Source organism: Gracilinanus agilis, chromosome 3 (assembly GCF_016433145.1).
Source record: "Gracilinanus agilis isolate LMUSP501 chromosome 3, AgileGrace, whole genome shotgun sequence".
NCBI lineage: Eukaryota > Metazoa > Chordata > Mammalia > Didelphimorphia > Didelphidae > Gracilinanus > Gracilinanus agilis.
In genome coordinates, this window is record NC_058132.1 from 314763808 (window position 1) to 314790828 (window position 27021).

The 27021-nt window shown below is 34.1% G+C and overlaps 1 protein-coding gene across 1 annotated transcript in view; it reads left to right on the forward strand.

Moving 5' to 3' along the window:
• Window positions 1-27021, forward strand: part of CNTNAP5 (contactin associated protein family member 5) — an 845810-nt gene that overhangs the window by 162259 nt on the left and 656530 nt on the right. Inside the window, exon 2 of the mRNA XM_044669143.1 lies at window positions 20503-20607. Within this exon, the coding sequence (XP_044525078.1) occupies window positions 20503-20607 (105 nt within the window). The remainder of the gene's footprint in view (window positions 1-20502; window positions 20608-27021) is intronic.

Consider the following 27021-nt stretch of genomic DNA (forward strand, 5'->3'; position numbering starts at 1 on the left):
CCTTAATAGAACAAAAATACCGAAAAGGATGATTTTTAACTTACTTATTCTTTGGCCAATAGTAAGCAAAAATATATTAGAGTCATAATTTATAGGTTTTTTTAACATGCTCCCCAATAAAATGGGGAGGGCTGCGGATGTAGAGTGGGTGGAATAATCTCAAAAGTCCAAATTCTCCCCTCTATAAAGAAAGACATTTGGAGGACATAGGTACTTTACCATCCAGCCCTCCATTCAAAGGGGAAAGAAGAACAAAGGAGGTAGTGTAATTTTAGGCTTCAGTTAGTGACATGATGGTGAGATTAGAGGGAGGAAGGGAGTCTTATTTACAGAGTTGAAAACAAATGGGCAATATAGCAGACTGAGTGGAAAATGAAAAAAATATTCAATCTCCTAGTCAGAGCTATGAGTATGTTATATCAGATTATAGGACGCTGTGCTTCAAAATCTGGAAAATGCTTCTTAATCCTTCCATCCATTCATGGATCCATCCATCCATTCATGCTTTACCAAAAGTCTAACCACTGCAAGTATTGATGGCCTAGGACAAATCTGTATATAAGAGGAATGGAGGTCATGGTGAGTATAAAGAACAGAGGTAGGGATTATAAGATAGTTGGAAGGATAAAATATTTTGATCTTATAAAAGAATTTTGGAGTTTATGACCATGAAAGTAAAATACTTATGAGTGATGGCAAGATAATGAATATGTTTATTCCTATGTAAACATGAGGTAGAGCAAAGGACTAGTTCATGTGAATTTAGTAGAATGAGAAAATAGAAAGTTACATTATTTGAGAAAGCATCAATATGTTTGTTGACATATTTTAGAAAGAAGGCAAGAATTGTGGAAGGACTGAACCAGACATTGACTGCTTTCAGAAAAGGAAATGATAAATATGTCTTGGAAGCTGATATGTGACAGTTTCTAAATTTCTTTTTTTTTTTTTTTTTTTGCAGGAACACTATTTATTAGGTCAATAATTCATTTTTAGCAATACAATTACAGAATATCACAATGCTGGTCACAAACATACTCAATATGGTTTGATGGTTACAAATAATGTTGGGCACTACAAGTCTGTGCAAAGTATGATACGAAAGGTTATTCTTGACACAACAAAGAATTGTCTTCAAAATCTATTAATGACCTAAGTATATCTAAATAAATTACCGTGGCACTATTAATGGGGATTCTCACATAAGGTATTTTTAGTAAATTGCTTTTAATAGTCAAGCAACTACTTTAATTTTTTATCCAAATTTCTTAATGACATTTTAATTTGAAACTGAACATTTTAAAATTTAAAGCTAAAATAAAATAATTTTAAAGATTTTGAGATATTATATCTAAAAATGTTATTAAAACTCAAAATAACTAAAATAACTTCTGAAAAATTAAGTTGTTAAAACTTAAAACTCCAATAAAAGTTTTAGGGCTCTGGATAGGTTGATGAATTTGAAAAGCATAACTCTCAAACTAGGGTTGGGAGAGGGAAAGGTGGTAGGAATATAACAACTTAGGAGTGAGTTTTGGCAGAGTATCAGTGGCTAGAGAGAGGTATGAATGAACAGTTGAAGATCCTCCCTTAATAAACATATTCATGGGAGGTGGTGATATTACATACTATGAGACTAAAAATTCTTACATTTATTAGTTATGAGGAGGAGGAAATGCATGAACATGGTTAAGAGGCATTCAAGTATTGACAGAATTGGATAAGAGTCTAAATATCATGAAAACTGGTAGATCAGTAACTTAGAACTGTGTGTCTGGATCTAATCTATGGGTGGCTAATTATGTCCTTCATTAGAAAAGGTCCTAGAGGCAGTAGGAGCTGGGAGGTGAATGCAAATTCTTTTCTTGCTGGGCACCCTGGTCCCAGAGTTGGAAAAGTCCCCAAGGCAAAGGCAAAGGAGAATCAAGAATGACTGAAAAAATTTGAACATAAGTTAGATGATTGGGACAATAGTAGATTTCTAGTATTGCTTTTAGGGGTAAGGGGAGGTAATAATTTCAGCTTTTTACATACATCTGAGGTCCCAATAGTAAACCCAGATTGAAGTTTTAAGTAGACCATTGGAAATGTAGTTTAGCAGCTCCAGAGATAGTTTGATATAGGAAATAGAAATTTTGGAATCATCTTCACATTAAAGCTCTGAGAATGAAAAAGATCACCAAAGGATAATTCAAAGACAAGAAAATTTTGTTGATGACAAATTCCTTAATAGGATGTACATAATGAGGTTTCAGTAGCAAGATAAGATTGAGAAAAAACAGTCAGAAATGTCAAAGAAGAACAGAAGGAATCAGTGTTGCAAAAGTCTAGAAAAGGAGAATATCAAGGAGGGGATGATCATTGTCAAGTACAGGACTGATACTAAAAGCCCAAAATTACTTAACACATTCATTATTTAAGCTCAGATTTATGAGCAATAGGTATTATGATCAAACATGTCCACATTAAAAAGAAGTGATATTAGTTGGATGGTCAGGGTAATATCATAGACAAAGAAGAAAAAAAAAATACCCTGAATTTCAGCAAAGAATTGACAAGGTCCAAAATGATATCTTTGTTCAACTGATATCTTTGTTGATATCTTTCAACAAAGCCATGTGGCCTAGGCTTACCTGGGTGGATTAGAAATAATAAAAATAATGTAACAAATTATGGGAGACATGATTGCTGACTTCAATGAAAGAATGCATGATTCTCCTCAAATTTTTCATTTTTTTAATTTTGTTTAATATATTCTTGCTGCCTCGTGAAGTCATTTTCTTCTAGTTGTTGAGTTCTGTTTTTTAAAGACTGAATTTCATCCCTTGCTTTTTGGTCATCCTTCTCTTCCTGGTCTGATTTTCTTTGTAGATTATCTTTTGCCTTCTTTGCTTAATTTTCAATCTGGCCAATTCTGGCTTTTAAGACTTCATTTTCTTGTTTTAGCTCATGTATTTCCTTTTTCAAATTGTCTTCAGCCTCTCTTGATTGTTTTTTGAGTTCCTGAAGTTCTTGAATTAATTGAGTTTTAAATTCTTGAATTAATTGAATTTTGAGATCTTTCAAAGCCTGTGTCCAGTTCCCTGGAACTACTTCCTCTTCTTCTATTTCTGTTTCATTTGCTCCCTTTTCGCTTCCTTGAAAGAAGCTGTCAATTGTCATTTCTTTTCTCTTTTTCTGTTGCTTACTCATGTTTTTTCCCTTCCTTGTTCTGCTAGTTTGAGCAGATGTATTTAATGATCTTTGATGAAAGATCTTCCTGCCCCGGCAAAGGTTTGTAGTTACTTTCTCTGCCCTTGGGAGACTTCTCAATCTGTCCAATTGTTGGGATTAATCCTGTATTGATTGGATTAGTCTGCCCTGAGGCTAAAACCTCAAAACCTCGAGGTGAGGGAAAAACAAACAAACAAACAACAAAAAAAGGTGGGGTCCCCCTGCCCAATCCACTGTGTTTGATCTGGTTTTCTTTCCTCTTGAAGCCCTGAGTTCTCTATCTCCTTTTAGTCAAAAATTCAACTAGTTTTGCTTGGATGAGGAAGAAAAGACTATAAGCAGAGGAGGTGACAGTGAAGGTGCAAAAAAAAATAGGTTTTTGCTCCTGATTCATGGAATTTTAGAAAAATCATTGGACTAGGAATCAGAAAACCCAGGGTCAATGTAATGTTGCTGCTTACTACAAATTTAACCTTTTAGTCAGCTTCTCAATTCCTAATATCTAAAATGTGGACAGTAACATGTACCTATTGTTCTTTAGGGAGTTGTAAGGAAAAGGCTTTGTAAATCTTTGGCTTACTGTTCTTAATCATCGTGAACACTATTGTCATTGTAGCTCATGGTGTTAGAATGATAGAAAGTTGTTGTTGTTGCTGTTTTTGATAGACATGGGAAGATTTTTGTAGTAAAGAAAGGGAGTTGGCAAAGAGAAATTGTCAGAGATCTTTCCAATCAGCTTGTCAATAACAACTGTTTAGTGACTGACTGATTGACCTACCATTTTGAGATTGCCTGCTGGTTGACAGATTATATAGTTTAGTAAATTGAATTTTTTGAGGGCAAGCAGGCAATTTTTAATCATCAAAAATTCTGTATGGTTTTAACTTCTTGGTATTCTCTCCTGCCCAACAAAAAGAAGATTGGATTTTAGGCATAGACCTATTAGGGACCTTGGAAATAATCTGTTGAAACTTCCTCATTTGATTGACAGACAGAGGTAGTACAAAGATTACCACCTCAGTAAATGATTTCAGATGATCTTTGGCTGTCTGTATCATGCACTGTCTGTACAAGGAAAACAACAGCCATTTTAGCCTTCCCAACCTGTTCAACTTTTATGTATATCCTGGGGAGGGTGGGAGGTGGATAGGGGGTCTTTCTAAAGAAAGAAGGGTTTTTCTCTAGATATCCTGACCTGAACCAGAGCAGCACTTGCAGCGTCTAACATCCTTCACTTTAATTTATCATTTCTTAAGAGTTATAAGCCATAGTCTGTTTACACCCATTTCTCCATTATTCTTTGGCTGAACTGGTTTTGCTTCCATAGAGAAAATCTAGATTAAAAGAGTTATTATTGATAACAAGTATTGAGACTTGGAAGTCAACTTGGAAAGAAGTCTTTAGTGCAGAGTCTCAGGGTAGAGTGACTAGGATAAGGGGATAGATGGGATATTTAAAAAATGTATAAATGACATGAAGTTGAGAAGGATAGATAACATACTCCTTGACATAATAAGGATCCAAAATGATCTTGGCAGCATAGAAAGTTGGACTACATCAAATGTCATGAAATTTGACAGGAAAAATATAATGTTTTACACAAATGTTCTAAAAATCTCTTTCATGAGAACAAGATAAGAAAAATATAATTATACAGCATTTTGTCCAAACCAAAAAACAATATCTAGGGATTTTGATGAACATCAAGCTCAATGTGAGTAGAATGTAATATTACAACTAAAACAAATAAATAAACCTAAATCCTAATATAATTTTGAGTTAAGATTAAGAGAAACAGATTTCTAAGAAAGGGAAACAACCACATTTAAAAACTAATATTCTAGAGAGAGAAAACAAGGAAAGGAAAGGGCATCAAGAGCCTGCCATATAAGGACCATTTGAAGGATGTGCACTATAGTTGAACAGAGTGAGAAAGCTGAATGGACTGATTAGTGATTTCAGATTTCATTGATGGAACTAAAGAGGATGTTTTTGAGTTCCAGGGAAGAACTAATAATCCCAAAAAGATTTAAAGTGAGTAAGAGGTAGATGATGAAGCGAATTCTATTGATAGAAATGCTGGAGAGGTTTCTTATAAAAAAAAAAAACAATGTCTGGAGAAAGAATATAGGAGAAGAAAATGTAGTCCATTTTATAACCTTTTTATAAATTGATTACAAATTGAGAAGCCCTTTACTTGGAGTTAAAAGACTGAGGATGGGTCATGTTTCTGTAAATTACTGGGGATGTCTGCCATTTAAAGCCCACTTTATTTCCTTAAAATGAGAATAACTTTTTTTTTTGTTCTACTTACTTTAGGTTGATTTTCATTGTAAACGTGGTACAGATAGAGAGATAAAACATTTTCTGCATGTTATTTTTCCCACGAATTATTTAAAATTTAGAATTACCTGTCAAATTAATAACTTTTCAAAAAGAACTATTTTATCACCATAGGACTAGGAAAATACTTGTGGAGAGAAGCCATATTTTATTTCTTTTTATATCTCTTTATTATCAAGTGCCTTCAATAGAGTAGGTACTAAATTTTGCTAATTCTTTGCAATTGTTTCCCATATTACAAGGTCACTGATGAATGTGGAAAATTTGTTGTTGTTCTTGTTATTATCTTCAAATCCTACATAGTTTTTGTATAGTAATTTAGCATAAAAATCTGTCTTCAGGTTTTTACTTATTTTATAATAAATTTCTATATTTTTCCAGATTACATGTCAATACAAATTTTCAATATTCATTTTATGATATTTTACAATTCATTTTCTCTCTCTCCCTCTCTCTCCTCTCCTCTCCCCAAAAGAGAAGGCAATATGAGATAGATTGTACATATATTATCATATAATACACATTTCCATTTTCATCATGTTGTGAAAGGTGATGTATGTTGCTTTAACTAGAGAAAAATTCATGGAGAAAACAAAAAATGGTATATTTTAATTTGCATTCAGACTCTGTCTTTTCCTCCTAAGGAGATGTATATCCTTTTTATTTTCATGAGATTCTCAGAGTTGTCCTTGAGACTTACCTTATTAATAATAGTTGAGTTATTCACAGTTGATCATCACACATTATTATTGTTACTGCATACAACATTCTCCTGATTCTGCTGGCATCACTTGCATAACTTCATTTAAATCTTTCTGTGTTTTTTGTCATCATTTTCTTTGTCATTTCATACGGCACAATAGTATTATATTAAAGCATATATCACAACTTGTTCAGGTATTCTTCTATTGATGAACATCCCTTAATTTTCTAGTTTTTTGCCACCACAAAAAGAACTGCTATACATACTTTTATACAGGTGGGTTCTTTTCCCCATTTAATCTCTTTGGGATATGGACATAATAGTAATATTAATAGGTCTAAAGGTAGACACAATTTTATAGCCCTTCAGCCATGGTTCCAGATTACTATCTAAAATCTATCAACTCATAGCTCCCCTAGCAGTGACTTAGTGTCACTGTTTTCCCTTATCTCCAACAGCAATGGATTAGTGTCCCTATTTTTCCTCCTCCCCTCCAACATTTATCATTTCCCTTTCCTGAAGCTTTTCATTAATGTTTTTATGATTTTTGTTTGTTTGTTTGTTTTTTACTATAAGAATATGTCTATCCACTTCTCTGGGCAATTTATTGTTCCTGGTGCTTCCTTTTTTTTTTTTTTTTTAAACCCTTACCTTCTGACTTGGAATCAATATTGATTCCAAAGCAGAAGAGTGGTAAGGGCTAGGCAATGGGCGTTAAGTGACTTGCCCATGGTCACAAAGCTGGGAAGTGTCTGAGGTCAAATTTGAACCCAGGACCTCCTAGTCTCTAGGTCTGGCTCTCAGTACTGAGCTATCCAGCTGCCCCCTCCTGATGCTTTCTTATACTCCCTCTTACTCAATTGACAAGGACTTATAAAGTACTTACAATGCATTACAAAGCATTGTGTAAGCACTGAGATTCAAAAAAGGTAAAAAATAGTTTTTTGCCCTCAAGAAGCTTATTTTTTTATGAAAAGAAAAACATTGAATTCCACAATTAACATTTTTATTCTTTATGTAAAGTAGGAATAGTTGATTGGACATAAAAATGCAGATCTCTTTTATGTATAGTGTGCTTTTGTTTTAAATGTGTAAATTCAGTTAGTAGCTTTCAAAGTTGTCTTACTTATCTGTGCTTCTTTCTGGATTTTCTTTCTTACTCCTGTTGACAGCATCCTGGTGGTAGAGTTAAGACTAGCCCTCAGTTCTCCTGCTTTGCAATCTAGGTCTTTCCAGGATTCTGAGCTTTTTAACATATATTTTTCTTCAGTCTAAAAATGCAAGCTTAAACCTTGAGTAAGAACCAAAAATTGGAGTTATGTTTTAGGTCAAGGAGGCCCATACTGATTGTGTCAAGAACATTTCAGAACCAATATTGCTTTAATCCTTTCCATCAAACACTTGCATTATCTATCCAAAAGGTAGAATCCTGTATTTCTTCAGAAATGGAAGGTTGTTCTCATTGTGTCCCTCTTTACTTTTTTTTCAATCACTCCTAATTCTTTTTCATCTTTAACTACCAGTCTGCCATACAAGTTATCATCCAAGACACCACTTTTAGTCTTTTTGATGTAAGGATATAAGATTAAAGACATGAAGTTCTGTCATGTTCATACCTGATCAGTAACTTGTTCTTTAGTGTAGATTTTCTATTTCCATCTCCAGAAACTTAGACAAATCCTAAATTACAATAGGTTAGAAGGAAATGTTTACTTCTATTAATGAATAATTGGCCATCAATCTGAAATTCAGAAATATATTCTTAATCAGGCATTTTCCTCTGTCCCAATGGTTCTGACTGATGACACATCAAGAATTTGCTATTTCCACTAAGAAATGATGGCTAGAAGCATGTGATATTAAGTGTGCTCTTGCAAAACTGATTGATTGAGCTACACTTCAGGATTATGGTTTCCAGAGTAACCAGGGCAGTCGGTATAATTTAGAATCACTCCAGGAAAGTTCATGATTAGCTATTGGAAGTCTAGTTCCATTGTATTAAGAAAATGTGAATGTGATACTGATTTAGAGATACATAATAAAACATTTTCTTCATATGATTGTATTGTATTATGAAAAGAATGGTAATGTGATAAGAGAGAAATGGCCATGCAGAAAGAGTCTGAGATGGGCATAGGACTGACATAATAGCCTCACAGTACTCAAAAATTTTCTAATTTTGCTTATTTTAATATATTTTGATAATTCCTTTGGACAACTTAAGAAGTGATGTGTGCTTTTTTAAAACATCTGCATTCTAAAGATATAAAATTTGTCCTTTTTCTCCTTATTACTTCTGTATTATTCTCTTTATCTTAATGGATCCTGTCTTTTATATTTCATCTATAATTATTTTTATACTTATTTTATATTTACAATTATTAACCTTTTTATTCAGTTAATAAACACAGGATATTTAGCACAGACACAGGCAAAGTATGCCTTGGCCATAATTCTGAAGTAGGAAGAGTTTTAACATCATGAAAACAAGTGAAATTTTTTTTCTTGATGGCTTCTCCTTCAAGATTTCTACAATAAAGACCTCTTCTTTGTAGCCTTACTTTCTTGCTTGCCTCATTTCCTCCCACTATTCAGATATCACTTCTCTACAAATGGACTCCTTCATATCTCCATCTATAATCTTTTTGCTGAACTCCAAACTCATGTATCTTTATTTTTTTAAAATCACCTTTTTCTCCTTAGAATCAATAACTAATTATCAGTTTCAAGGTAAAACAGTGGTAAGGTTTAGGCAATGGAGGTTCAGTGATTTGCCCAGGGTCAAAAATCTAGAAAGTTTCTATGGCCAGATTTGAACACAGTACCTTCTGTCTCCAGGCCTGGGTCTCTATCCTCTAAGCCTCCTAGCTGCCCCATCTCACATTCCTTTACTGAAGATAGAAATAGAATTATAAAAGATTTAGAGGAAAGAATAAATATAAAGGGAATGGTAAATAAGTACAGTCTGGTCAGAATGGAGGATATATTTGGGAAATTATAGGATCAAGGCTTGAAAAATAAGATATAAAGGATATACTACAAAGAAACCTGAAAGCTATAGAAAGGAGTTTAAATTTGATGCAATAGGCAACAGACAACTATAACAGGTTCTTGATTGGAACAAAGATTGAGGGTATAAATTAATGTGGTAGAAATTAAATAATCATTGTTTATCAAGGACCTTTTTACATTCCAGATACTATGCTAGCACATAACAGTGGAGAAATGTAAAAGAAAGAGTAAAACTGCAGGAAATTTTAAAAGAAGAAATAGCTGGAATGAATGAGTAGTACATTAGATAGCAAGGGTAAAAGACAAGGAAAATTTAAAGCCTCTCATTCACAATTTCTAGTCTAAGAGACAGTAAAATAGATGACATGAGATTTAAATGGAATGAGAGATAGTCATTGAGTGAATATATTTCACTTTGTAAGAAGATGAATTCTGGCCAACAGAGATAATTAAGCATAGATAATGTTTAGAAACCTAGAAATGAGAGACTATAGCTTATCTCAAAAGCCCAATTCATATTAACTGGGTAAAAGAATAAAAGACTCAGTCTATTTCTGTGTACCTGGTCATTTGAAACATCTCTGTTGGGGAACCTTGATAATTTTTGCTAGTTCAAGGTCTTTGGAAAGAAACTTGAATGCAGTTTTGTGCCAAGTTGTGACAAAGCATTTGCAACTGAGTGTTTGAACTTCAAATTGAATCTTCTCTGTGATCCTTAATTAGAATCATATAATATTAATGGACCTTAGTGGTCATCTAGTCCAATCTTTCATCTTATTGATGAGAAAACTAAATTCCAAAAAGGTAAAGAATTACTCAAGGTTAATTCAATTCTACTAATGTCTATTAAACAACTATTATAATCATGACACTGTGTTCAATCTAAAGGATACAATTATGAAGTTAAACTTAATCTGTATGGTTTACATACATATCAATGAGCAACAATCAAAATCAAAAGCATTATAATGAATAGGTTCCTTCAAAGTTTTATAAGAAATATAGGGAAGGAAAAATTAATTCTGTGTAGGAAGGCTTTATGTAGGGTGTGCGACCTGACTCGTACCTTGAAAGAAGGGGATAACTTCCAGAGAAAAAGGATAGTGTGATAGTGAGGAATGAGGATAGAAGCCCATTTGGGGCAGGGTTAATAACATGCAAAAGTATGAGAATACCAGAAAATAGGATAAGGAAGTAAGAATGGTAAGTGGCCCGGTTTGACTAGCCCACAGATAGGAGAATAGGAGTAGCATACAAAAACTTTGGGGAAAGTTTGTCTTGAGCATCATTGGATGAAATTACGGAAGTGATTGGATATTGATTGTCAGCATGAAGTTACTCAATGAACAATGAGGAAGTCGTGACGATTTCTGAACTGAGAAATGACATGATCAGAGTAGCATATTAATGATTAGGAAAGTAATATGAAAAGTGAATTTAAGCCTTGCTTAAGGACAGAAGAACAACTCCCAAGCTCTAGTCCTCAAAGGGACAGATGTTTTAGGAACTGACCTACTGGTCTAGTTTGTTTTCAGTGGAAAGCAGGGTGGAGATTATGGGAGAAATAATTTTACTTAATAAAGTTAAGGTCAACAGACATGCATTACACACTCATTATATTTAAAATACTGTACTTGGTTATGGAGAAACATGAAATAAAATATAGAACATGCTTACCCTCAGGGAACATGCTTTCAGAACCTTGTAGGACATGACAACTGATTGGACAAAATTACGTTAGGGGATCTACCTCAATGATACCAGTAATGAAAAGGCAGAAGGAAGGAAATTACTATACTAAAATGTAAAACAAATCCATGTTCCCATTGAAAATGAAATATACACCTTAGAAAAAAGTCTTAGCCTTGAAGGCACTGCAAAAAGTCATCAATACAATGATTTTTAACCAGGGCAGAAATTGATTAAGTACCTTTTATCTACCCACTTACCTTTACAAGACCCCAAAATAATCTTGGAAGTGTACTGGAGTGGTCATCATAAATAAGGCAGCATCATTCATGGATGAAATTAATCTACAAACCAGGAAACATTGTCAAACAAAAGAGATTTCCAGATTAGACTTCCCTCACCTCCTACATGACTGTAACAAGCCTCATAGTCATGGTTTGAGAGGAGTCAGAAAGGAGAGGCTTTTTCCATTTTAGGCTATGTTATTGCTTTTGCCTTAAAGATCAATATAAGATCTAGCTAAGACAAAGAGTAAAGAAGTAAAGACTATAGCTGCCCACTGAAGAGTTTGCCCTGGGATTCCACTGGATCAAATTTCTAGCAGAGATTTCATGTCTTAATAAGAGATTAGGTATAACAACTGAGCCTAACATGAAGCCAGCATCTCAGCTAAATGATGTGGCCAGGAAAAAGTTTAGCTAAGAGTAAGAGCACCTCATCCATCACAGCTGCAATACCCCACAATCTTAATGAAGACCTTCTGATAAAAGAAAAGTCACCCATGTTTCATTATTCTGGAGTTACTGATTTCTCTGGTTACTTGTGTCTCTTTCCCATTTGCCTCATTACTATCATATTTTAGACTCGTGCTACTTTTTTCCCCAACAGTCTCTTTGTATGTTTGTCAGAATGAGAACCCCCAGGTATTAGGGGGAAAAATGCTTTGGGCTTTGAAACTAATACTCTCACTATACCATTTGAGTGAAAGCTTTTGCTAAAGAACAAATTTATCCCACTGGATGTTGGTTTAGAGAAAGAACACTCATGGGGGGCTTGTAAGCTACAATATTATAGGCAGGCATATGAGAAAAAATAATTCCACCCCACCATGACACCCACAACAGCCTAGTGTCCTTGGTGTCCTTGACATCAGCCTGAACATTGGCATGCAACATTGGAATGGAGGGAGGAATAAATTGAATTTAAAAAGGGAAGGAAAGCTCTCTAACTGAAAAGGGGCCCACTCTGCTGCCAGCTAAACGGAGGTGCTAGATCAGGGTAGTCTTTCTTAAAGACTGATCTGTTTCTTTTCTCATTCCTCACCCTTTCCTTTCTGTTAATAAATCATTAAAAATCTTTGGCCAGACTCCCTATTTTTAATCTTAACACAAGACACCCATAAATGTACTCTTGGAACTCTGAGAGTGGCAGCTGGCTCCTTTCTGGACTTAACTTGCTATTATTGGTGAGATTTGAAGGAGTGAGCTCCAAAGTGATATAACATGTACTGGTGTTGGGCTGGGATGGAAGAATTTACCAGGAGGGAATGAAAACAGGGAGACAAGAGGAAAGATGACACCAGGCTTCTGAATCTCAGTGGTTGAAAGAATGGTGGCATCATTAATAAATCATTAATGTCAAAACTAGGTTCATATCTAGGTATTTTATGTCTCAATACAGTGCTCTTTCTTTTTCCTTCCAAGCTGAATTAAGTATTTGTGTGAATATTAGGGAAGAGTCTCCATTTTCTAAACTAAACTTTATACTTCTTAACAATAGTACCCATTTCTTCTTTTTTTTTTCCCTCACAGAGGGCTCAAAAATATTCTCTGTCAAATTGAATTGAATGGGATGCCCATTACATAATAGAAAGAGCCCTAGATCTGAAGTCAAATAATCTGGGCTAAAATTCCATCTCTGGTGCTTATTGCCTGTGTGACTCTGAGTAAACCATGTCTTCTCCTTAGACCTTAGTTTCCTTATCTTGTTGCAGTGGGTGAACTTGTTGATCTCAGTGGATTCTTTCAGTTCTAAATTTTGTGATGTATGGATTTAGAGATGACTAGAGTGGGAAAGTTTGGAATTCTCTTTCTGGCTTGTGCCTCTTTGTTTTATACATTATGAAAAGAGTTTTTCTTACAGTGTTTAAGAGAGGGAAAGGGATGCACTGGGGTCAGTATCAAGAGTAATATTGCAATATTTGTTTGTTGTTTACAATGTGGAATTATGGGTATCAGGAGAAAAATACAAATGAAGCTAAAAGCATGAATTGTCAATTTTAAGTACCATTTTAGACACTGCACAAAATGCATGTTTTATGTCTTTTAAATAAAGTAGACTATTAAGTGCAAGATGCTAAAAGGAATTTTTATGTCACCTATAAATACAAGTGAATCTTTTAAATTTCAAATCCCCAAACACAGACAATTCTTGGCGGCAATCAAGGCAGTTACACAAAATTTAACTTTAGCACTGTCTGTAATTCTATTGGTATTTTAATAATGATGAATAGAAATATACATTACAACAAACATGTTATTTATAGTATAAACATCTTAAAAAGTCAATGTTAACTTCTAGGCACTTTGAGACAGAGTGTGATTTACTCGAATGTCTTTTTTTTTTTTTACATATTCATTTTTAATCAACATAAAAGAAGACCTCTAATCTTTACCTTAATGTGAAGGCTAAAAAAAATTCCCTTCTTCCACCAGATTGAATATTTCAAAGAAAAATACCTGACTGCAGATCAATAAAAATATTAATATGTAATTTTGGCAAAGAAAGCATTTGGATTTTGTTTGTTAGTTTTCTTGGAAGTTGGTAGTGATGGTAATTGGACAGGAAGTATTCAAATCATTTCTACATTTAGAGACCATTCTCTGAATATTTTGAATATATTCCTGTTCTTACTTTAAAAAATAATACTTTTGTTAAAAATATGTATTCCAGCAAGAAATTCTTTGTGTTCAAGGCAATTCTCTAAAATTACATGCCAATTGCCTTACTGAAAGGATTTCCACTCTGGCAATTCCTAAACTGATGAAATCATAGATCCTCACCAAAAAAATAAAAGAAAGCCAGGTGGTCTGGGGACATTTTACAAAACTGTACAGGTATAGATTGTTACAGAAGGATAGAAGCAACAAATAATCTGTGACTCATGGATGCAAATAAGATGTTTAAGGGCCCAGGTTTTTTTTTTCTACTTCTAAATCCAATACTTTCCTATTGTATGAATTTGAGGGAGTCATTAGTCTCCCTACATTTGCCTGCATTTTCTCATCTATGAAATAATGGAGTTTGGACTAGATGAGTGTTACTTAAAAGAGGACTTGTATTAGACTTAGAAGTCAGGAAAATCTGGATTCAAATATGGGCCTGAATTTCCTTATCCATAAAATAAAGGAATTGCATTTGACCTGTAAGGTCCTTTTTATTTCTAAACCTTATGATCCTATGATATCTGAGAACTCTTCTAGTTCTGCCATTCTGTAACTGGATAACTTAGAAATCTCAGAGGAAGGAATCACAATAATAGTCTATGAAAGCAGATGCTCCAGGATTATTTTGGCAATATTCAGTAATCGATTTTTAGAAAAAATTTTCAGTTCCACTTATAGAGGTGATTCCCATTAATGATGTCATCTTCAGGGGCAGCTGGGTAGCTCAGTGGCTTGAGAGCCAGGCCTAGAGATGGGAGGTCCTGGGTTCATATCTGACCTCAGACACTTCCCAGTTGTGTGACCCTGGGCAAGTCACTTAACCCCCATTGCCTAGCCCTTACCACTCTTCCACCTTGGAGCCAATACAGAGTATTGACTCCAAGACAGAAGGTAAGAGTTTAAAAAAAAATGAGGTCATCGTTAAGATTTATGTCAGCCTATCTATATTTACCATTAGAAATATTTATGTTTAAAAAGTACTGTTAATATAATATTTTTATGCATTTTTGAAGCAGCCTTAATATATGTTTTCATCTTCGGGGAAGTAATTAAGGATCATATCATTATCACTGTTTTATTGAAAGACACCAGAAATTACTAAAATGTATTACATAAAGCAGTGGTATACCAGTAAATATTTAACAACCAGATCTCTGGGAAGAAGATTTATAAATGACCTTTTTTTGATCTAATCTGCATTATTGACATTTTCTCCATCATTTTCTTAAGTCTAGAAATCAGCATACTGAAATGAAAAATCAAGCTTTAATTTGTCAGATTTGCTGATTTTCAAGTTATAAATGATCATATGGAAAATGTAGCAATCAGTTTTTCTGAATCAGTTCAAAATAGCACCAGCACATCCTTTGTAAGTGAATTGATTCAAATAACAAGTCAAGTTATTGGAGGGATCTGAATTCACACTCAGATTTCCTGATTCTAGGGCCTATGTCACTAAATCATGCCCAGCAGACTTTTACTGGATAACAGCTGGATCATCTACTAAATCATTACCAGATAGTAGAAACAGATCAATAGGATATCTGTGGGATCTTTGGGTTTGAGGATCTAAACTGAGATTTGGCAGTCACTCAGACAACACAGAGCTTTCCTCAGATTGAAGGAAATTAGTGGCATTTGAGAGAATGATAAGCCAAATAAAAACCAAAAAAAATTTTAAGATAGTGCCTACTTAATTCAAGTTAGCAGTACATAGTAGAGAGCAGGCCTTGGAATTAGGTGGGTGTAGGTTCCAGTTCAACTTCTGATACACAGAAATAAGTCATCTAATGTCTCAGTACTCTAGGCAACCTTCTAAGACTATAAATTGTTTGTTGTTTCATACCTCCATAACATCTCTCTCATCTATTCCTTTCTCTCTACATATAGGCTCACCATCCTACCTTCTCTCCACATTTTTTCTTTTCTTGCTATGAAATTTCAATATGCATATAGCATTCATATTAATTCTCACTCAAGCAACCTAAATTCTTGAGTCCTCAGGATCCTAAATTCTTCTTTTTTCTTAATTAAAATCCTTAACTTATTTCAAAGTCCACCTCAACTGAAGACAGAAATTCTCATACCCTTGATTTTGTCACAAACCACAAGTCTTTGACTTTCATGTTCACAAACTAAGAAATTCCTTTATCTGATCATAGTATGTTGTTCATTCATGGACCCTCTCTGAAGCAAGGCAATCATTTTACATCTCCCTAATCAACACAGTATCTCACTTACCACAAGGTCTCTTCAAACTATTTTTATCTTCTCTCAAGCCTCCTGGGATATCTGTTCCCCAAACTTTTCAGCTGAAGATCTAGCCTCACAATTCGCTGTAAAGTTTGAAGTCATTTGTCAAAAACTCCCTGTTATCTCCTGTATGTCTCTTTTCACTCAGAAGTTTTCCCTAACTACCCCCCTCTTTCACTTTGTTCCCCTTGAAGTGATGCTGCTGAAGTTACTCCAATTTTTTTCTTTTAAAATCACCAGAGTACCAAAATCTGCTTTCTATCCTTTTTGCAAACACACACACACACACACACACACACATGAAAACCCCAAACCAAATTCTTTTCCCACTGAATTTTTGCTAGAAATGACTCCCTATTTTGAACTACGAAGACATAATATCAGCAGACTGGCTCTAATTTAAGAAAATGTGAAAATAAAACAATAATAGGATTGTTTGAGTTTAATGTCCCCAAAGATAGATTTTCTCTATACATTTTAAAATACCACCATTCAGCTCTGCCTCAAACTTCTAATCCTCTTGCCCTGTCTTGTTCTTTCCTTCTTCTCCTCAATCTCTGTTATCTGGAGAACTTATACTTTAGTAGTCTGTGCCAGAGGTCGGGCTCTTGCAGCCTTGTATTTGAAAATCTAGAGTCACCTCCACATGACTATGAGCTATCAAATTAATATATTTGTGGATATGTTTATAAGTCTCAGAAGTTTGACTATGAGTAATGGCAGGATTTTGTTGTTGCTTTTTTAGTGAGAGAGAAATGATTTAAAATAAATAAGGTTACTAATCCTATCACCCTTAGGAAATTCAAGTAAAAAATCACTTCAAAAATTTATTTTTTAAAAATGATTTATAATTTCCAATGCATTTTCAATGATTTCCTCATTTTATGGTCAAAGCAACCCTTTAGTGAAAGTAGAACAGGCATTGTTTTCTTAGCTTTGAAAATAAGGAAACTGAGGGTCAGAAAGAGTGACCAATTTTTCTAAAATAATGCCACGAAAAATCCATTCAGTGGCAGAGCTCAGTTATTCTGGCTTCTATTTCCATTATGCAATATTTCCATTATGCGATATAGTTTAAAGTTAAAATAACAAAATACATAAGACAAGCTCATTAGTCCATTTTATATATATATACATATATAAATGCATATATATACACACACATGTATGTGCATACATGTGTGCATACAAAGTCAATGACTAATTTCAATCAGTCCATTAATAGTTAAGACATCTACTTAGAACAGGTACTGTTCTAAGCTCACAGAATACAATAGCTTGGAATCATTAAGGAAACTGAATCATGGGAACCGTCCTGAAATATGGTACCAATTCTTTGAGGAATGATCTGGGAAGGGGGAAACCCATTTAAAAGTTAACTTAGTTAAAGTTTTGTCTGGGCACCAGACCTACATTCATTTATAATACATTTAATTATTAATAATTAATTAATTAATTATTGATACTTTTTTAAAAGTATCTTGGAGGAGATGGGATCTGAAGTTGAGTTTTAAATCACTTGTCATATCAATAGTGATGAATCTACCATCAAAACTATAAGAAGGGGTGTCCAGAGGCAAAAATGAACAAACAAACAAAAAAAACATAATTTGCTATCATTTACTTCTCAAAGACTACTGTTCTTGTGCCTTGATCCACTTTCATTTGTAGTTTCTAGCTTCTTGGTAAGGACACGGCTGTTTTATATTTGTAGAATCCCTCATAATATTTTTCAAACATTTTGGTTTGTAAAATCCCAAAATATACTTTGCCAAGCTGATTTTTAACACATTTCAACTAACAAGCATTTAATCCTTATGTTTCTCATTAATTTTACTTGAAATAGACCAAATGTTTCTTTCAAAAGTTACCAGATAAGGAAGAAGCACTATAACTATATTTCTTTTTTTAAATTCTCCATGTAATTTTTCAGTAAATATATTGAATTTAATTTTTACTATTTAATTAAGGATTGAAAGTTAGTGTTGAAATTGGTTAAAACGGCTCAGGCTTCCCTAGCTGCTATACAGAAATTATAAACACTTATAGATAGCATATATGTTATGGATGGGGAAAATTAGGCTCATAGAGGGAAGTATGTACAACATAAAATAAATAATAAGAAATTCAGGCTTTTTATGCTCTTTTTTAAAATTTTTATAGTCATGCAAAACACACTTTCATTGGTCATTGTTGTAAGAGCAAAGTCATATATAACCAAAATCCTAAAATGAAAACAAAAATACACTAATGTGAAAGATGATTCCAACAGTTCTTTGTAGTTGGATAGCATTCTCAATCATAAGTCTTTTTTAGGATTGTCCCAGATCATTGTATTGCTGAGAGTAGCCAAATGTTCACAGATAATCATCGTCCAATATTGCTGTGTACAATATGTATTGTGTTCAATGTGTACAATGTTCTTCCAATTCTGCTTATTTTGTTCTGCAACAGTTTATGCAGATCTTTCCAGTTTTTTTTTCCTGAAATGATCTTGCTTATCATTTCTTAAGGCATAATAGTATTCCACTACTAACATGTACTATAATTTGTTCAACCATTTCCCCTATTGAGAACATCCCCTCAATTTCCAATTCTTTGCCACAAAAAAGAGCTGCTATAAATATTTTTGTACAAATAGGCCCTTTCCTCTGTTTAATTATCTTTTTGGGATACAGACTAAGTAGTGGTATCAAAGGTTATGCAGTTTTATAGACCTTTAGGTATAGTTCCAAATTGCTCTCCAGAATGGTTGGGTCAGTTCACAACTCCACTAACAATGCATTAGTGTTCCAATTTTGTCACATTCCCTCCAACATTTACCACTTTCCATTACTGCTACATTGGCCTGTCTGATAGGTGTAAGGAGGTACTTCAGTGCTGTTTAATTTGCATTTCTCTAATCAAGAGAGATTTAGAACATTTTTTCATATAATTATTAATGACTTTGATCTTTTCATCTGAAAGTAACTTGTTCATAAACTTTGATCATTTGTAACTGGGGAATGGCTTGTGAAATCCAGGTTTAAATCTGAAGATTTATGACTTCCAATTCTAGATGTTTGCCACTTCAACATACTGGTCACTAACTTCATAAGAAGTGAGTTTTACAATGTATTTCTATGAATCATGAAAAAAAATTCACTCTCCAGAACATAATGAAAAATTTAATTTGCACTAAAAGTAGAATTATCCAGAATTCTAGTATCTACTCTCCACTTTCAGTAGAAAGAGGCAGGGTGGTGGGGGGAGCTATTAACAAAAAAAAACCTAAGTTTGACAATGCAAGATGAAAGTTTCTTGAGAGTAAACACTAACTTTTCTTGTGGTTTTAGGATCTAATACCTACCTACCTCATAGGCTAAAGTCCTTATTATCCTTTTTGATTTAAAAAAAAAGAGAAATCTGGGAATAAAATCCTCTAGGAAATATGCATTCAGACCAATTTCTGAGTCTCAGGGTTTGTTTTTTTGTTATTGTTGTTGTTGTTTAACCAAGTTCAACTTCAACTGTAAAATAAGTAAGATTGGGTTTAGATGATCATTAGATTTACTCTTAAATCTATTTAATTATCATTTTTTCTCCATTTCCAGTTCAGAAAAGATCAATGATGCTTTAGTATTGTGGCATCAGATCTGGCACAAGAAGCCCAGCCCACAAACTTAAGTTCATATTGGTTCAGTAGTATTCCTTTCATACTATGACTAGAAAGTGAACTCTAATGGTATTTGAAAGATTTCAAAAAAGGTTGAACCAGAGCTGGGTTTAAGTCTGCCCTCTCCAAAAACTGCACTGGAATATCAACTACATATACTTCAATTTTATTTGTCATTTACTTTTTTTGTTTGTTTTCCTCAATTTAGCTTATTCCCTAGAATGATCATAGGTCATTTATATGTACCAATTCCTTTCCCTATCTTCAAAATTACTCTCAGAATTCTTAAGGTCTGGCCAACTAAAATGTTTATCTAACACAATTATTGCCTTCTTTTGAGCAGTGATTCTAGAAGAAAATTATTTTAAATTCCTTCTTTCAGAAATATGAAAGTGGAAATAGAACTGGACATGGTCAAAAAGATCAAGGTTCAAATCCCAGAAATCTTACTAGCCATTTCTTGAAGTTACTTAATCTCTCTTGAACTTGATTTCCTCGTATGTAAAATGGAAAAAATATTCCTTATACTTTCTCCCTCACAAATTTATTATTAAGGAAGTGATTTGAAAACTTTAATGACTAAATAAATGTGAGTTGCTATTAATAATGTCTGAGAGTATTTCAGTTCGTTTATTGTAAGAGGAGAGATTTTTGATGGACTTTCTGTATGTTTCTTCTCTTGCTTTTAGACAACTGTGATAACCCTTTATCAGCCCTGCTGCCTCCAACAGCCTTTTCCAGTTCATCAGAACTCTTTGGCTCACCCAGCCCAGCCCAACTCAACAGAAGAATTGGTAAGTGAGGTGACTGAAGCAAGGATAAGTCTATAAAGAAAAGTGCAAATGAATAATGGATGAGGCTGCATGTTGGAAGAGAATTCACATTTTAGTGGATGTGAATCTTTCCTTCATGTACCAAGCATAATATTCAGGCAGTTTATTTCTTACTGATTATTATAAGAGCCTTTCATGAAAATGAAAAAAATAAACCTTACATAGTATATTGCTTTTAGATTATAATATAAACCCTAAATATGTGTTCAAATTTGTCATGCAACAATAAATACTGTTGATTATATATACACATATATGTACATATATACACAGTAGAAATGAGTGAGGAGAAACAAGTGAGGAAAGATTTTCCGCTCTTTTCTTTTTCTTCTAGTAAAGTAGGAAATGGATTGATAGGAAAAGATATAATACAAGGACTACTGAACTGGAATTCAGGACACCTAGATTATTATTTCATTCCTTCTACTAATATTTCTGAAATCATAGAGAAGTCATTTGACTCCTTTGGGATTTAGTGTTCTCATCTCATAATCATCTTCCAACATACAAAGTCTGTCATTATGGATTGTATCTTCAATAGAGCCCAAGAAGATATCTCAACTTGTTTCAATAAATGAATAAAACAAATGATGATAAAAATTTTATTGAGGCTACCATTGACCTAGATTGTATATGTGTTTGACAAAAGATATAGTAGATGGTCTTTGTCCTCAAGGAATTTAAACTTTACCTTGCAAAGCATGTCCTAAGAATACCAAATTTAAAATTTTGTGATAGTTTCTTAATAAAAGTTTGCTCTGTTAAATTGAAGGAAATAAGTGCAATATTTTAAGGAAGAGGAATGTCTTGTTCTGAAGCTTCAGAGGAGACAAAAAAACCAGTTTGACTTCCTTAACTAAGAAAGAATAATCCTTGGGACTGAAATGAAGAGAACAGTGAAGGAAGGCAACTTTATAGTAAAACCTCAACCAGGAGCCTATCAGAGCTAGTTCATCTGTTTAAATCCAGTAAAAGTCAGTACTGACAGAAAATCATTAATGTATGATGATACTCCAGCAATTTCTGAGGAAGCACCATGTATGATTTGAGTCCAGTTTCTTTCCTAATGGACAGATGTCGACATATCACAGATGGCATTGCCCCAATTTGTTCTAATTGCCAGGAATGTTTGGCAGCCTCAGAGATATAAAAGACTAGAGCAAATACGGAAAGCATATTGTCTTAGCTTCATGATTCATAGTTCATAGATTTAGAGATGGAAGGGTCTTAAGCAATTTAATCTAATCTCTACAATTTATTGATGAGGAAACTGAAGTCCAGATAGGTTAAGAGTTTGAGAGGCTTGCTTAATCAAATCTGTAGTAAATAGCAGAGCCGTGATTCATACCTGTCTCTCGTCACACATGCAGCATTCCCTCCCTTTCAACAGGCTTCTCCACATTTATTTTAGGAAGGTAAAGCAAAGAGTTTATGAAAGATGTGAAATAAATGGAGTTAGAAATTGGCTTGGTTTCTATTCTCTATCCCACCTCCATGTTACTGTTCAAGTTAGTTTCTCCTTTTTCTATCTGTAATCTTTCCCAAAGTACTTGAATTGAAAATGTAATTAAGGTCATGAAGGGTTTAGGTGAAGTATAAAGTACATGCAACATATTTTAAGTTATCAGGTATAAATCAATAGTGAAAAGGAAGGAAGTGTTTAGGGTACACACCTAACATGTAAGGTTGTTCTTTATCCAGGGGTGTGTGCTGGACCTAGTTTGTACTGGTTTACAATTCAACATGAGTATTTACATCTCAAAAATTGGCAAATCAGGACTCCATTTATTGTTTTGTTGATTGACTCGACTTAAGAATGTGATGGAATAATATAGATCAAATTTAAAAGTGTATCACATATTTTTCTTCCACAGAGCTGGTTGTTTAACAATATCCACTGTATTCCTATATTAATCCATGACAACAAAGACTGAGTCATATTAAAACATATTTTCCTCCATAGCCAGCACAAGACTCTATGGAAAGAAATCACTAAAGAAATATTTATTGAATAGAAGAATGAATGAATGAATGAATGAATGAATGAATGAATAAACAAATGGGCAAGTGATCATCAAGGAGGACAATTATACCCTTACATAAATTGTTCCAAATATATACTGTTCATATGAGGTATTATGCCTGTGATCCAGCATGGTGTTTATCATTTTTTTATGCATCCAAGGAGTGTGTATTTCCCTCCTCTTACTACCTTTATCTACCTGTCTGTTTTCTATTCTTTTTTAATCCACTTTCACTTTTGGTAAGCCTTTATTTCATCTAAGAATGGCTAGAGATTTTAAAGTACTGGTAGGAAGAAATCTTAAAGATCTTCTAACTTATTGCTTTTATTTTGGAGATAAGGTCCAAAGATATTAAGGGACTCACCCAAGGTCAGGAGGGGAAGTAAGTGACAGAACCAGGATTTAATCCAAGATCTTATGTCTTGAAATCCAATTCTCTTTCCATGTATACACATATTTATCCAAAAATAGAGGGAAAAAAAAGTCAGTGAATTTTGTGAGGAACCAATTGAACATCTGTGTTGCTTTTAGATTTGGCAGAATAAATGTCCAACAGCAGAGATAATTTTTGTCTTGTGTTTAATTTCTACACGATGTCAACAACACTATGTCAGGTAGAAGTTTAATACTGATCCTAGTCATTACCACGATTTGAAAACTTTCGCTTAATAGCACTATAACCTTTAGTAATAGATGCAATTATATTCACATGGGTCCTTTATAAGTTTTGACTCTAATACATACAGGAAAAACCCTAGCATGTGGCAGTTCAGAATTGTTGGGCTGATTCTGCATTTTGCAAATCAGATAACCTGTAGCTAGGGAGGTAATGCCTGCTCATGTTAAAAAAAATAAAAAGACCATAGAATTCATATTCAATCAACACATGCATTTTCACCCCAAATCCTCACACACTTGTCTCAACTACTTTGTTCCTCACCACAGTTTCTTTAAGCTATTTTTATTGCCAATTTTAACATAATGAAACTGATATGGACATATAAGAGAAGAGGACATATCAGGAAATAGACTTCAAGAAAGAAGGCTCCAAGGCAGATACAATCCCACCTGGAGTTTTCCTTATATTTCTTCTTTCATTTGTTCCTTTATGCTGTCTCTGTCTCTGTCTCTGTTTGTCTGTCTGTCTGTCTGTCTCTTTCTCTCTCTCTCTGTTTCTGTCTATGTCTGTTTCTCCTTTCCCTCTACTAATACATCTCTATCTCTTACCACTTTTCCCCTTTTCTCCATCCATTCTCCTTTTTTTTCTGCTTCCTTACATATTCCACCTATCTTCTTTCATACCCTATCATTGTTAGGAAAGAGATTTTCTTGTAGCTACAACCAGCCCTTATCCCATAAGCAGGATAGAACTATTGTTCCAGATTCTCATGGACACTTTTTAAATTTCTCTCTGATGTGCCTGAGATAGAAGTTAAGCTTTTCAAGAAGTCTTTATTAACACATTTCAATCAAAGAATCAATCAGTAAGCATCCATCACATCTTGCATGCCAGGTTTGTACTAGGCATAGACAATAAGCAAATACAGAAAAGAAAAATAAATAATTCTTACTCTCAAGGAGCTTCTGGTCTAAAGGGAAATGACATTGTGTGTGTGTATATGTGTGTGTGTGTGTATGAGTGTGTGTATAAAAATATNCAATATTATTCCCTTTGTCAGGTACATGTAGTTCTATGCCAGCCATCTAGTAAAATCTTCAAGAAATAAGTCCCTTGGCAACAGGATAAATTCAATTTCACATTTATCAAATGTTTGCTATTTGTACTATTTATCCTATGTACCATGCTAGGGATAAAATGACACAAATGTAAAATACCCCTCCACAAGAAAGGTATATGAGATGAACACAAATCAACTGGAGAAGGAATAGAGCATGAACTGGGTGTAATCATAGAAACTTTCACGGAAGAGATGACAGATCAGCTGAGGCTTTAAGAAAGATGAGAATTTGAGTTGCGGAAATTAAAAACTGGTTCATACTAGTCACATGGTACAACTTGTATAAATGTATGGAAATGAGAGTGCAAAATAGGGGGACAGTTAGTTTGGCTTGAATATAAAAGTTGTAAGGAAGAAGGTATTCTGAAATAAAACTGGCAAAAGAAAATGGCAAAGAATGATAGAGGAGTTTAATAGTTAGATGAAGAAAATGGTAGTTAATCCAATATGCAATGGGAAGCTCATGAATTTTTTGTTTGTTTTGTTTTTAATTTTGTTTTGAGTGGGATAGCAGATAATAAATGGGTATGTAGGGCATAGTCAGTGCCGCACTATAGGAAATGTCTCTTGGCAGCTAAATGGGAAATGGATTGGAGAGTAACAAAAATGGAATTAGAGAGATCAACAGAGAGATTTTTGCAGTATTGCAGGCAAGAGGTGATGATGGACTGCAACAACATAGAGGCTTCTTGAATAGAAAAGGGAGTTCTGTGATGATAGAGTATTATGTTGGCAGAATACTTCCAATAAAAGTTTTGGGGAAGTGTGGGACATGGTGATAGGGCTGATCCATCCTCAAAGAATGGAATGGTGTCACGTGGTACCAAGATGGCAGGGGGTGAGACATCCCTAGAAGATATCTCATATAAAGCATATAAAGCCTGACATCCAAGGACCTGGTCCTTCTGGCATGATCTGAACAGCTAGCCATGATAGAACTTGTTTTTTGCCTAAGTTTCCAGTCTTTTTGGATTTAAGCATGGTGTCTGATCCCTAATTCCATATATTTTCTCATGGGTGACCATCATATTATACTCTGCTTGGTCTCAATATTCAAAATAGTTGTCCTTGAAAATTCTATCCAGGAAATAATACCACCACTGCTGCTGCACACCAACTTATTAGAAACATTTTCATTTTGGCAGATTGGAGAGAGATAGAGAAAATGGTTTTATTGAGCAACCTTTGACCCAGAACTCTATAATAGAAGCAAGTGAGTCGCTGACTTCAGAAACCTTACTAGCAACAAATTAATACCATCCGAGAGAAGATATGCCCTTGAACTCAGCTGCTGATACAGTGCTTAGCTGGGGCATCCACAGGCTATGTGCAATGCAGCATAGAGGGAGTGTGATAATGTGGTTGACTCTCAATAGCAGGAATCCTAATGCTGCTATCTCCTGGCCAGAGGGGATTTACCAAATGGAATCTCTAACCCAACTCTTATGCAAAAGAGAAAGAAAGAAGAAAAAAAGAAAACATACATGTACAGTCACAGAGAGAAAAGCAAACAAAAGTAGTGACTTTAAAAAAAAAATAAAAGAATACAGAAATACAGGGAATGGAGTTCAGACTGCAATAAATGGTTGCTAAGTATATCTGAGACCACATATGTGTGTATGTTTAAACAAAAATAAACATATATGTTTAGGTCCATATATATATAAATTGATAGTTGGTTTTATCTTTTCCAAGTCTATTTTTTTAAAGCATTTGATCTAGACATCATGTAAGCTGAGCAGAAGGGAGGCATTGTCAATAGGAGTAGCCTGGGCTGGGTACTTGGGATGTCACTGAGCTGTGAGTATTGCCAGCTTGAAAGTAAGGAGAAAGATTTGTATTCCTTTATAAGAAAAAGGCATTAGAGAAACAGTTACCTTTGTTCCTATGAGAGAAGTGGGTTTTTGCAGGTCTGTGCTTCCCTAAATACAGCTTGGCAAGCAATTAATTTAACCAAATTCCTTGAAATCTTAGTCTTCTGTCCCCACCCAACATATTTCTTCAATGCTTGTCTGGGTGTTTTGAGATTGTGTGCATCAAGCATGACAATTTGGTTGCCATGGTGAATTTGATTTCTTATGTCAAGGCATTTTCAGCTTCCTAAGATTCAGAGACAAATTAAGAGAGTTTCAAATCCAAGCCTCTCTTTTGCCCCAATAACGGATACTGATTGTTCTTCCTAAGAAAGATAAAGAAATTCAGGAAACATCATGTTCTTTTGAAAGTTTTATTTCAGAGTAATATCATGGAGGGAAGTGCATTTGTAGTCATAGGACCTGAGTTCAATTCTCAGATGTGAGAGAATCATAACAAAAAAGGTTAACCACCTTTGAAGAAGGAATTGATGAAGTCTGAATGCAGATTTAAGCACATCATTCTTTATTTAATATCCTTTATGAATTTTTCACTAATAGAAGCAATGTGTCTTGTTTCATGACAAACATGGAAATGTGTATTGAATGATAACATACATAGAACTTATAACATATTACCTACCTTCTTGAGGATGGCAAGGGGTGGGAGGGAGGGAGAGAATGATGTTTACAAAAAGTCAGAAAATGATTATTAAAAATTGCATTGACAAATAATCTGAAAAAAAATTAATTAAAACA